General features: G+C 38.8%; 3 protein-coding genes across 5 annotated transcripts; all 3 read left to right on the forward strand.

Moving 5' to 3' along the window:
- The first annotated feature begins 2,015 nt into the window (after positions 1–2,015).
- On the forward strand, positions 2,016–3,352 carry LOC135622370 (uncharacterized). Its single transcript, XM_065124158.1, has one exon. The coding sequence runs from the start codon at positions 2,390–2,392 to the stop codon at positions 3,254–3,256; it is 867 nt and encodes a 288-aa protein (XP_064980230.1). The 5' UTR covers positions 2,016–2,389; the 3' UTR covers positions 3,257–3,352.
- Positions 3,353–5,450: 2,098 nt separating this feature from the next.
- Positions 5,451–8,454, forward strand: LOC135622372 (uncharacterized). Its single transcript, XM_065124163.1, has 8 exons — positions 5,451–5,757; positions 7,303–7,345; positions 7,426–7,518; positions 7,605–7,667; positions 7,783–7,878; positions 8,027–8,104; positions 8,178–8,247; positions 8,415–8,454. The coding sequence occupies exons 1-8, from the start codon at positions 5,609–5,611 to the stop codon at positions 8,417–8,419; spliced, it is 597 nt and encodes a 198-aa protein (XP_064980235.1). The 5' UTR covers positions 5,451–5,608; the 3' UTR covers positions 8,420–8,454.
- A 691-nt stretch (positions 8,455–9,145) lies between these two features.
- Positions 9,146–13,497, forward strand: LOC135622371 (uncharacterized). 3 transcript variants are annotated; one of them, XM_065124160.1, is made up of 7 exons: positions 9,146–9,372; positions 9,479–9,518; positions 9,620–9,703; positions 9,841–10,030; positions 10,967–11,234; positions 12,885–13,104; positions 13,201–13,497. In XM_065124160.1, exons 1-6 carry the CDS (start codon positions 9,295–9,297, stop codon positions 13,098–13,100), a joined length of 876 nt encoding a protein of 291 aa, XP_064980232.1. In that variant the 5' UTR covers positions 9,146–9,294; the 3' UTR covers positions 13,101–13,104; positions 13,201–13,497. The 3 variants fall into 3 exon arrangements, with proteins under 3 accessions (XP_064980232.1, XP_064980231.1, XP_064980234.1); XM_065124159.1 differs by lacking the exon at positions 13,201–13,497 and having other exon boundaries at positions 12,885–13,197; XM_065124162.1 differs by lacking the exon at positions 13,201–13,497 and having other exon boundaries at positions 9,146–9,369; positions 12,885–13,197.

Here is a 13,497-nt window from a genome sequence, read left to right on the forward strand (position 1 = left end):
TTTCATCCTCAACCTTGACAACTTTCACTTCGAATATAACATGGTTGTAGAACATTTAACCAAATAATTTTTTTTTGACTTATCTCAATTAAGTGCGATCAAGTTATCATCAATAATATTAATAATAATAATATAAATATTATTTACATATTTTACCTCAAAATTCTCATGATCTTTATCGCTTGTCGCTGTAATTTTTTTCTAGATATTCCTAAATAAGAAGATCATTCATCATTGATTACTATAGAATCAAACTTTTTTCTTCATTAAATTTCTCAATAGTAAAGCATGCAGAAACAATCTAAGATATTTTTGATCTCATCTTATTGAGATAGAATATTTTAAAACAAAAAAGAAAAATATCAAAAATAACAACGAATAAACTAAAAGAAGAACACTAAATTTCATGGTTCAAAACCATTTGTCTATTTGCCTATGTCTATATAGAAAAATCATATATCCTTTATATGAGAAAAATAAATATAAAAATTAACATTTTGTTGTGTCAACCCAAATCTAAGTTCAAAATTTATTATACACATTCTCATGTAAATGCTAAAGAAGTTTTTTTTTCCTCTTAGCCCTCTTTATACATACTATAAAAAATCTACAAGCACCCAAAGTGTTCCAAACTATTTTTCTAATATATAAAATAAATAAGTTTGAGTTCACTACAATTTTTATCCTTCAAATAATTTGAATATAATTATGACTCCGAAAAATATTTGTGAGTTATGAGCCTAATAAAACCTTCTAAGTTTTACTTTTTTCGTAGGGTCCATTTTTATTATAGCATCAATATTTTTTCTCTGTTGTGATCATATTATCGAGCAATCTATTGTGTTACATGTCGTAAAGAAACGGCATCCAAAACTATCATATCCCGTAAAAGCTTTACCACAATCATATAAGTTGTTGCATAATTCATGTGGCAGAAAAATGTAAATAACATTATGCAAATTTGAAGATGATATTATCCAAACTTTCAGAACGGAGTATTTGATTTATCCTAAGCTCAAAAAATAATCTTTAAAGGTAAAAAAAATTTGACAGACTTATGAATTTTAGGTTCTCATACTCCTCAATCAATATGAAACTAAATGACATTATTAGTGATCCCTTCTATAGGGGAGCCAAGAGCTCATAATCGAGATGTATGATTCGGGAGCGAATTTGCTCGACCGAGATGCTGATCTCGAGCTCTCTTAAGACCGATCTAATAAGGAACCATTTGGTCAGTCGATAATTGGTATGACCAATAGGCTCATAAAGAATTATTTGTTTTAGACGATGGGCATACCCGCACGATTTTATCTTTTCGAAGTATATGAGTTCTAAAAGACGTTTCTAAGAGCAAGAGAGATCTGACTGACTTATGAGTTATTAGTTCTTGTACTCCTCGATCAACGTGGGACTAAATGATCTACTCATCTTGTTCTCTTGACTCTCTTTGATATTCAATGCATTATGTTATTTTTTTTATTTACAGGATCGAAATAAAGATTTTGATTTCCACTAAACAACCTGTGGTCATTGTGTCTAATAATACTATATTCCAACACTTTTAGTGAGAGGGCAAACGATCGATGCAATTTTCTTTTGCTACAGATTAAAATACATTAATTTTCTTTTGCTTTTTCTTCGCAAAGATAAAGCACCGAGCGGCAATCTCCGATTCCGCGGCTGCCCACGTCAACACGCAGAGCGGCGCCTCCGGTCGTGATGATCAATGATGCCCCAGTCTCCCACCACAAGCCAATCTTGCAAACAGCTGTCTGCTTCCATCTTTTCCTTCTTTGTCTCTGCATGCCTTTTTCCCTGAGAGCAGAATTCCACGATTTGGACTTTGGGACGCACCGCCAAATCAAACCTAATCTCACATCATTTCTCTTCACACCTTCCTAATCCCAAAAATTGCTACCACAGCTTATGGTCCTCATTACACACTGTCGGCGTCTATTAATTTATATACCGCATCAAAATCAAGCTAACGATAGTAACATTCTAATAATATTAATTATTATTATTATTATCTTCCTGAATCAGCGATACAAAACGGACGCCGGAGTAGCAGCCCGGTCAGTGCAGTCCACGTTAAATGGAATGAGGCAGTCAAGCAGGGAGCAAGATATAGTGTACGAGGAGTCCGCCTCGGCACTGTCTCCCACCGCCCTCCCAAGAAACTCGGCGGCACAAGTGAAACATGCTTGACTGTGATCGACACTGCCGAAGTGTTGTTTCTTGGCAGAGGAATTGATAGATGGGGAGATCCGACTGATCCGGAGAGATCGAAATCTGAAGGAGTGATCGGTTCCCGATTCGTTGCATCTGGTGGGCGGAAGGACGGATCCGTAAGCAGTCAGTCGATCGAATTCCAAGTCGACTACGAATGGGGAAGACCGGTGACCGGGATTGGATGCAGATCTACGCCATCTACGGCACGGATAGGTGGCAAACGGTGGCGTTCCTAGCCCTACACGCGACCCTCTTCGCCGCCATCGCTCTCCTCCTCCTCCTCCGCTTCCCCTCCTCCCTCGCCCTCCTCCGCTCCCTCCTCCCTGCCGCCGTCCCCCTCACCGCCCTCCGCTTCCTCGCCGGACTCGCCGGCTCTACCGCTGCGCTCTCCGCCCTCTGCCTCCTCTACGCTGCCGGCAGTGTGCTCCACTCCTCCCTCGCTCTCCGCTGGGAGATGGCCCAGCGGATGGTCGCCGCCGTCCCGGACTGGTCGGCGGTCCGCACGGCCCTCGACGTCGGCTGCGGCCGGGGCATCCTTCTCAACGCCGTCGCCATGCAGATGAAGAAGGAGGGCTCCGGCGGACGGGTGGTGGGCCTCGACCGGCGGAGGGAGACGGCGGTGGAGGCGCTTCGCCGGGCTGGGGCGGAAGGGGTGCAGGAGTACGTCACGTGCCGAGAGGGCGACGCCAGGAGGCTGCCCTTTGCGGACGGCTACTTCGACGTCGTGGTGTCGGCGAGCGGGCTGGGGGCAGCGGCGGCCGAGGAGAGGGGGCGGGGGCTGGCGGAGATGGTTAGGGTGCTGAAGCCCGGCGGAGTGGGAGTGGTGTGGGACCTGTTACGCGGGTCCGAGTACGCGCAGAGGTTGCGGGAGATGCGGATGGAGAACGTCCGCCTATCCGATCCGGTAACGGCCTACATGGTGGGCAGCCACATCGTCTCCTTCCGAAAGCCCATGGAACAAAAACAGCCCTTGCCGCAGCCGCTCTTCCATGACCCACACTGGGCCGCCGACATGTGCTGACGGACGACGCTCCGCCGCTCGGCGGCACCGCATCCAGAGATCACTATACGATCACCTTTTTTTTCTCTTTCTTACTTAAATATCTTTTCCTTTTCATATGATTTACTAAGATCTTCGACGTGCTGCCAGCCGCAAGTGTAAATGTTCGTCGCTGGTAGCATTTGTAAGCACGGCGGTCCAAAAATGGGCTACGATGTTGTGACTGGTGATCACGATGCAGATATGAGGGGAATAAATGTGGTTTGCTTTATATACAAAAAATGCTAAAAGCATATAAACCAAATGAACTCCACCAACATAGAACGCAGTGTCTTCATAGCTTGCTTTAAGTTGTAGACCGATCCCCGTCGTTGTGCCTGCACGTCATGTGTTCCTGGGTCATACACTGCCATGTGTCAAGTTAGCACAAGTGATTCTTCCTATCGAGTTGTCAGCACGATGGGATACAAGTTCGGCTCACCAGGTCGCATCAGACACACTATCTACCCACCTGTCCACCTCAAAGTTATGCCATGGCGACAACTGTTTGTCGTGTATCGCTCTGTCACTTGGAAGTGTCGTAGGAAAAGTTCAGTTGTCATTGGAGATACTTCCAAGTCCATCAAAGGACTAATTATAATCTTTTATAGTTAATTTATTTTTAATATTTTTTTATTTTTTTAAAAATATATTATTTATTTTATATTTATAAAATTAAAAATATTTATTTATGTGTCTCCTCATAATTTTGCTTATGAAAATACTACATATGCACTCAATGATAAACCCTATGATATTTTCATCAACAGAATCAAAGGTACAAGAAAAAACGAGATTAAATATTTTATTCTTATAAGTATAGAGAACTCAATATCATTTTTAGAAGTATATGAATCGAGATACTAAAAGTAATTAATTATAAAAGATAATATATAATTAGGATCATGTAAAATATCATAATAATAAATAATATTTTATTGATTATGCATTTATAGTGTTTCATAAACATGTGAATTGAGTTTACTTATAATAAGTTGAAGAGTATAATATAGTAATATTTTGGATTAATGGGGTAGGCTCAATAATATTAATAGATTAATTATCCAATCAAATTATAACAAATATATAATAAAAATAATTGATCATCCAATGAGTTATTTTGAAATCTTCAAATTTAATATAAAGATATCTACGATGACAAGAAACGATAAAATTCATTATGTTAAATCTGTCACATCAGTCATCATTCTAATAAAAAATATTATTCGAATTATTTTTATTTAAAAAAAATATTTTTATAATCACAAAACTTCGACTTTTTTTCGTCTTTGTTGTCAGAGACCATAAGCCCTTGTACCATTATATATATTTTTCAAACTTTGTAATGATAGATACTCATTCATCTCTAATAGAATATATTCTATCATTTGATGAGTGTGATGGAATTAAATGGACGTCTCTTCGGTGGTCGAATGGAACCAAATGTTCTTAAGACATTTTTAACATTATCATAAAATTATTCATGAAAATAATAAAGACGAGAAATATAACAAAACATGGACATCAATTTTATTCTACATAATACATTTGGAACATAAGAATACATGTACCAATTTTTTTTTTATTGTGCAAGAGGTGAAAGTCGATTCGGAATCAATATGAATCTTTTCTAGTAGGTCTCTTTTGTAGTAGGTCTCCAATACCTTTGAATGACATGCTTATGAAGTCATGGGATGTCGATCTCGAACATAACTCACTCATGCAGAGTTCGAGATTAAGCAATTTCTAAGTATATCGTTGCGATCGGATAGGGGAGACGTGTAATTATTCAAAATGTGTGAAAATATGGAGATTGTTTGTTATTAGTGTATTATCTCTAATAAGACAGAGTATTTGGTCACGTGACAATGAGGTGACACTGGAGGGTGACCATGTGAAGCTAAGATGTCAATCACATAAGTGGACAGTGGTGTCATGGTGGAGACTCCACCATACTGTAACATCCCATTAATCCCATATCAAAAATGAATAATATGTATAATTAATCGAGTCTGATAAGTATACTAACTAACTCTCGCTTGTTCCTCAAAGTCGTGACCTGTGGTTTGATTCTAAGTGTTAAAGCCTCTTTACACGAGGAGCCATAAAAAACGAAAAAATATATTTTTGTGATGAGACATTCATTTTTTTTCCTCTCATTAATAGCCTTTGCGTAAGCCTTTAGACAAGGCGGCAACCAGACCCTCAAAACAACGCTTTCTATTATTAATTGGGATAACGAAGAGGAATCGACCAGCGGGAAGAGAGAGGGAGGGGGAAACTAAGGCAAGATCGAAACGAAGAGAAGCTGGGGGCAGATCAGATCAAAGCATCATGGCGCTATCGTCGTCCCCGCTTCGACCGATCTCTCTGTGCGCGAGTCCCTTTCGCGGCCGCCAGTCCAAACCCTCATCTGTGATTCCATCCATCAGAGCTTCGTCTTCCTCGGACGTCCCCGTTCCCGACTTCCTCTCCTCCGATTGGTAAATTTGTCCTTCATTTTTAACCCCCGCTTTCTCATGTGGAAATTAGCGCGGCGCTTCTTTAGCTTGATTTCTGTTGTTTAGGCGCTAATTATGGGTCCCTTTCTGCAAGGATTCCTGAGAGTTTGGACGAGAAATCGATTGATTACACATTATCCAATTGCAAATGGTGAGGCGAAGTGAGAAGGAAAACAAAAGAAGCAATTTCATGGCGTTTTAAGAGATTTCTAGGAAACATAGACAATTACCAGTTGATCCACCTTCATCCCCTCTGGGCGTGTCTTAGACAAGGTTTAATGACCAACCACCGTAGGTTTAATGACCACATATGATATCCTTATTACCTTAAGCGTCTGAAAATAGTTATACGTTGCTTAGTCAACCTATGCGATCGTCTATGGTTGTTTATTGAATTAACAAATCAAGCATCCAGTATTTCATTAGATTCTTGAAAACAGCAAGAATTCAACAATTCCCACAAAATCAAGTAATCGTAATTAAATATAACTTGCATCTCCTTTTTTATTCTTTGGTAAGGCACAACTAAGACTCTAAGTGTATTACAGAAAGAAAAAACAAAAAAAAGGTAAAATAGAAAATGTTTTTAGTATCTAGGGTTTTGTCAAAAGTCTCTCCTAAAACCAAATACCATCGTCTGCATTTCCTTTACAACTCCAGTTAATCCATGGTAGGCCTAATTTTAACATAAGACATTTCATGATGTTCTCGGTATAACCTACTTCATATTTTTCTTGTGTGTTGATTTTATTTTTGTTTGTTTGGAATTGCATGTCAATCAAGAAGACAAGACAAACTTATTATGCTTCGTTTATTATCTTTCTTTTGTTATAAGCATAACCATTTGATAAGGCCATTTAGTCCCATATTGATCGAGGAGTATGAGAATCAAGGTCTCATAAGTCCGTCGAGTCTCCCTTAATCTCAGATGCGCCTTTTGGAGCTCACATGCTCTGAAAGGACAAAACCGTGCGGGTACGCCCATCGTCCAAAGCGGATAATTCTTCGCGAGCCTATAAGCCGCACCAATGGCCGGTCGACCAAATAGTCCCTTATCACCATTGTTTCATAACTTTGATTCTAACAATCTAGTTCTCATTCCATTATTTATCATCCCATTACAAAATAATTGTGGTGTTTTCTCTTATTCTGTAAGTTTTGTTGTCCTATACAATCAAGTTTTGTTGTACACGTAACCACCGTGCTTCTTTTAGACTAAAAAAATTTATAAGACAATTGTTGGACCATGATGCTTATGTATCTGAGTGTTGGGTGATTAAAAAGCAACACGTACAAAAAAAATTTATGTCGTTGAAACGAGATTGTTGAGGTGGATGTATAAAGTTATTAGAAAAGAGAAGAGTTTTTGTTCATTTGTGAATAATTAAATGTAGTATCTAATGCAAATTTTTAATGTCAACTGTCATGACAACTTCTCTATGCTTCTTATCTTTTTAAAAGTTTATGTTAAAAGATTTCATTTTGCTTCTCAACAAAGATTTATGGGTTTCTCTGGTTCTTTTTCAGGCTTGAATCCCGCAGGAAAAGACCTTTTGGCCCTAGGCTGGAAGTAATGTTCTGACTGCAAAACAGCATTAGTTTCCCTATATTTGTGTGTGCAATATGAAGAACTGTTATTGCATGTTTTAGTTTAGTGCAGAAGAAGCGGTTAAATGGCAGCTTGATGCATTAAAATACAATGATCAACCTCGTCAAGACTATGGGATAGAGGTCATGTACAGGGTATGTTCTTTTGTCTCTGCTATCAGCACACTTGTAGCTTATGTTTCCACGGTAGAGATGATAGCATTGCTGTATGTTTCTACCAGTTTGCTGGATTTGATCCTTTTGAAAGGTCAACCTATTTTGGACCATTCTTTGACCTAGGACAGGTTAGAAAGATATTCAGTTTAAGGAGTTGTGTTGACCGGTACATAATCACATGCATTCCTTACTCTTTTAAGTCATTCCTTACGCTTCTTGGTTTTCTCAAATTTGGCAATGTAGTTTGAACGCTTTCGACGAATATTTCACCATTCGACTTACCGGGTCTTGCTTGGTCACAAGGAAAGGAGAATCTTGAGCAGTTTGTGGGTTGAAGAGGTTGGTCCCATTTAAGTGAAAGCTTGTGTGTCCAATCTGATTTCAGCACTAATATTCTAGATAGATGAATATTTTCAGTGAGGTTATGTAGCATGCCAAAACAATTTACTCTGCCTTGTTATTTCATGGCACACATGCATCCCAAAAGAACCGATTTAAGCAAAGAGTATGGATACAAGGCTCTCGCCCAGAGGAGGAAGAGATCTTTCAATTTACAATGGTTCAGGTTTGGTTTTGCTCTACCCTGTCTGCATTGGTGATATTTAATAAAGTTGATCTGACTGTTGCATTGGTTACAGAGGATAGGTGGTTCCTGGGATGGTTACTGGTTAACCGAGAGCTTGCTACATGATGGGGATGGATTTTCAGGTGGGGTTGCCTATTAGGTAGTGGCACATGTCTATATCTCTGTTGCACTATCACATCTACATATTATCATGCATTTTTAGCAAAATACGAATATTGCGCATCTTTTATGTACATAAATTATGCAAAGCTACCTTGTGTATTTCATGAGTCTGTAATTTTTTTTACAGATTAGCTTGAGTGTTTGAAAGTTGAATTTGGTTTGCTTGAGTAGGGTTAAAGGTTGTCGTCTGCTACAGTTTACAGGTTCTCTTTTGTTCGTCTTTTATAGTGCTTTTGAAAGAGAAAAATAAAAAATGGGGTGTTCTTGAAAACTTGTACTCTAATTTTCGTGCTGGTGTAACAGACTGACACAGTTCCGTGATTGAAGAGCTCTTTTTTCCATTGATGTGTATATATCTTGGTTTTGAGACAAAGTTGATCTCACTGTTTGTTTCTACAACGGCGGTGGCTGCGATGCAACATTGTGCAATGGCACATTGGCGTTCTTTCTTGGGAAAGAGAGTTTTGATGGATCAGGATCACACCCGCCTGTTTCAATAATAATTTTTCAGTTCAGAATTGATTGGCCATTTACCACATCATCAATAACCTCAGTTGTGCATGCTGTTTGTAATACTTACCTTGTGCTGATTGATTTGTTTAGTTTATGCAATTTTTGTTATATGTTTTCAGTACCTTAGGGCTGGACAACTTGCATTAAAATCATAAACTATTTGTCTTATTCTTTTATGTATCTTTTAACTCTGCAAGGCATTTCTTCCACCGAGGTGAGTACTGGGTGCGGTAAATTCGAACCCAAACACGACGTCGGTGGTTCTTTGGAGGCGGTTCGGTGTGATGCCGTGACCCCGCATCTGCATTATTTCCCCTTAAATCAATCTATTTTTTTAAAGAAAGAGAGTCAACCTCGACAATTCTCTCTTGGTGGCGACGTCCCCTAGGACTCGAAAATAGATCGAGCCGCTAGGAGGCGGAGGAGACGCTCCCACGGCCACCCGTCTTGTCGTTGTTGTGAGAAACGAAATCCATTAAGGAAGTTCAAAGAAGATGATGTCGAGCGGTGGCTACACCACCGTTGACGACGACCAGAATAAGAACAGCGTCGTCTCCGGATCCGTCCCGGTAGTAAGCGTTTTTTCCTCTTTCATGACGGCGGTCAGGTATTTTCATTTGTTTTCTTGGATCTGACTTGACCCGATCCGTTGCACTTTGGCTTGATCTGCTTCCGCAGGCTGTCTCCGATCCGGATCACGTGACCCTCAAATTCACAGGTTAGTACTACCGTCGTCTCCCGTCAGATTCGTGGTTTCTTTCTCTTGATGCAATTCGTTCTCAGATTGTTGCCATCGTTTGTGGTTTTTCTTTGATGCAGAGTCCAAACTGCAGACCTTTCCACCTTCATCCGAGTCCCAGGGCAAGATCGCCGCCGTCTTCCGCCCCCCTTCCGATGCCGACGGTGACCGTCCCCTTCCCCTCGTCCCTTTCCTTACCTTTCTCTCTGATGATTATTGTTTCTTCTGGCTAATTGCCTCGTCGTGTCTGCGTTTGCTTTCTGTTGAGGTCTCATCCTGATCTGAGATCCTATTTTGTTAGATAGCTTTTCAAAGCCAGCTCGCGGGATCTCCGATGAGCCCCGATCGACGGGATGGATGCATGCTTTCACCGTCGGTGCATACAAGCCGTACTTTGATGTGGATACGTCTGATGTCTTACAAAGGATCAGAGACTCCCTTTTCCCATTCAGGGGGACCTTCACCGAGAATACGGCAGATAATCCGGACCTGTACGTACCCCATCTCCTTACATGATCTTCTACCTTATTATGCTGGTCTTGCATCCGCCATTGTATGAGTTGCTACTTAGCTTAGCCTCGGCACACTATCTGATGCAACCCTTCAAGTTCTGACCCTCGTTCTATGAAGCTTCAATAATTATCAACAATGAATTTGTTGGACAATTTTTTAGGTAGTCTCTGACACTTTTAGTTTTGCTGCCTTCCATGGATCTGGGAAAATTGTGTGAAGGTGAATATTTGGAATTCTAGGATCGGTAGCTATGTAATATTTATAAATAAATTACAATAAATTATTACAACATATTAGCCATATATATATAATACTAAAAATATACATATAAATAAAATAAAATATTAGATGACATAAATAAGATAAAGTATGATCTAAACTTTATATAAAACTATTTGAACCATAATTATAAATAATTAGAAGTATATAATGATGTCTGATATAACAGCATTAAACAATCGATAAGCTTAAAATAATTAAAATATTAAATATAAATATGTAATAGATATTGATAATAATATTAACAAAACATAATATATTATAACATTACTTCAAACGTAGACAATTAGTAATGTAATCAGATTGATAAATTATATATAAACTTTATGATTAGCATCTGCCAACCTTGATCAACTTTGGTTCCAAGCTTAAAGTTGAACCAGACATGTGAAGTGATTTAATTATTTAAGTCTAGTAAGTGGATTTTTAAACCTCATCCTCATTTTGATGATGAAACAAATACCATTTCGGTTCTTTTTTAATCAAACACCTAAACTTCTACATATTGAGATCTTGTGCCATGTATGGAACGTTTGGTGGATGATATCCTTATTCATTTAAAGGTCTGCCAACATGTATAACATGAACAATTGTAATACTGGATTTTTATTACTTCTGCTTTGTACTTCTTGCAGGTATGGCCCATTCTGGATATGCACCACTTTGATCTTTGTGGCGGCTGCTATTGGCACATTTGTCACTTATGTGGCACATGAGTTGCAGAAGAAAGAGTGGAACTACGACATTAACCTGGTCACGTGGTCTGCTGGTTTATTCTATGGCTATGTCACCTTGGTCCCTCTTGGTTTATACGCCATACTTAAGTACTTTTCAGCACCATCCGGGCTCGTTCAGCTTTGGTGTCTATATGGATATTCCTTATTTGTTTTCATTCCTGCCTCGGTATGCTATGCATTCTATTTTATATGTTGGTTCCATTCAAAAGCAGCTTTCCCACGGCATCTTTCTTGCCATTAATTTTTATTGTTCGAAGATCCAAACTCGTGAACAATGGGGATATTTTTATTAAGTTGATTCAACTGGTTTGTAGTATCTAGAGCAACATCATCTTCCATAATATGACCTTATAATGTGCATTGACCAAGGTTTTTAATATCAGGCACCGAACCCATACCAGTCCGCTAGCATACCATGTGTCAATATACTGGTATGTGCTGAGATTTGAAAAGGCATGAAAAGAAGCTAAAAAATAAAAATAAAAATAAAAACAATTGCTGCCTGTTACAGGGCTTGTCCCTGGCGATATAGGTCCTGTACCGAGTGTACTACCCGGTTTTATGTGCTGTCGGACTGGTATACACCATTTGTACCAAATCGTACCCATGGCATTTACATCACCAAGATAGCTTATATGTCAACTGCCATTTAGATTTGTAACTTCCTTTGCTAAGCTTGCTTGGGCCATCCAGAAGCTTGGAAACAATTGTATAAAAATAAAAGACATGTCAGATGCCTATGTTATATTTTTCTGAGACTTCGAGATATAATTTGATCAATAGAATGACATGAGCAATAGTTTAGAACTTGTATATGAAACACCTGTTTTTGATGAGAAAATGGGTAAGCTTGCTACTTGAAAACTTCAGGAGCCAAGGGCTTGGTGGTACATGGAGTAGTTTGTTCCTTAGTTCAAACTTTTTGATGAAGCAAACTTGATCTGTGTTAGCTATCATCTTACATGTTGATTGGGTCAATCATGTTATGTTCTCATACATTCTAGGGCTTCGACCATTCATTATTTATAGCCATTGTTAAGATTGTGTGTCTTCCGGATTCATATTTTGCAAGTTGAAGCATCTTTTAAGTCTCCATGGTTGATAATTTTAGTTTGCCTGTCTATAGTTTACCTATACATTGTTGGTGCAAGCTACCATGTCTTTGCAGTGTTTAGTTTGTGTTTCAAGAACGGGTATAACAAACAGTATGCTTTGCTTTTCTGTTTTGACTAGCTTAGGGTTTTCAATGTTCCTATTTTGTTCAGCCACCAGGCAATGATTCCAAAAATTCAGGAGAGGTCTACTTTAGTCCTCGAGTCTCTGCAATGTCATGAAAACAGTTTCAAGATTTTCTTATTACTGTGTCATGGGAATATGGAATAAAGCTAGAATTTGAAAGTATTTATTATATGATGACATTTGTTAAATTGGAAATATATACAAAATATAGCTAGTGCTGTTAAGGTTGGGAGGTGCTAGGAATTATCTCTTGTTGCATGCTACATCACCATAAAAGGATTGAATCTGCATTGCTACTTCATCCTGTTATTCATAATTACTTCCTGTTGGTAGTTCTTTGATCTGAATCCCATCAGCATAACACCTTGTGAAATATTTTCTACATGCAAAATGTAAGGGTTAGAATATCTGCTCTATAATTTGTCTTAGCCTGCAATGTTCCTTCTATTGATATCTTTGTTGTCCTTGCACTAGTGAGTTTTGGATATCAAGTTTGCTCATCTGCATTGTTTGTTTATTTGGGTAGGTTTGCCTGGTCATTTATTTAATGCTTGTTTGTTTATCTGCATTGTTGCAGTGTCTCTCCATTGTACCTGTAGAAATCTTCAGATGGGTGATTGCTGGTGTTGCCGGATTCATGTCTGCAACTTTTGTTGCCCTCAATCTTCGTACGCACATCAAATCTGCTGGGGAGAGATGGTTCCTGATTGTTGCTGGAATATTTTTGTTGCAGTTAGGTCTTGCGGTAGTTTTGAAGCTCTACTTCTTCACCATTACAGTGGGAACGAATTAATATGGTATTCTTGGTACTGCATTTATGTTTTTATTATGACTTTTTTGCTCACGTATCAGTTCATGCAGCAGTCTAATTTTTCATCTTTCCAATTCAATAGCTCTGTTCACTTTTTGCAACACCAGACTTCTTGGCATCCAGCATGGTGTGGTGCCCAGCACTCTTTAACCAAACACATCTTTTTATTCCATTTTAAGTTTATCTTATGATTGTATTAGCCATAAAATTAGTGTCTTCATAGAAATCAGATGAATTCTCAACCCCATGAAACAATCTTTCTTGGAGAAAGCTTGGTTATAGTATCTGAGGGGGTCGTATGAAAAATGACAAACATCTACATAGTCATGTTGTTGAATGATGTATTTAGATTAGTCTGTCTGGCATTCTTTTGTCTCGA

Source organism: Musa acuminata, chromosome BXJ2-9 (genome assembly GCF_036884655.1).
Source record: "Musa acuminata AAA Group cultivar baxijiao chromosome BXJ2-9, Cavendish_Baxijiao_AAA, whole genome shotgun sequence".
Classification (NCBI taxonomy): domain Eukaryota; kingdom Viridiplantae; phylum Streptophyta; class Magnoliopsida; order Zingiberales; family Musaceae; genus Musa; species Musa acuminata.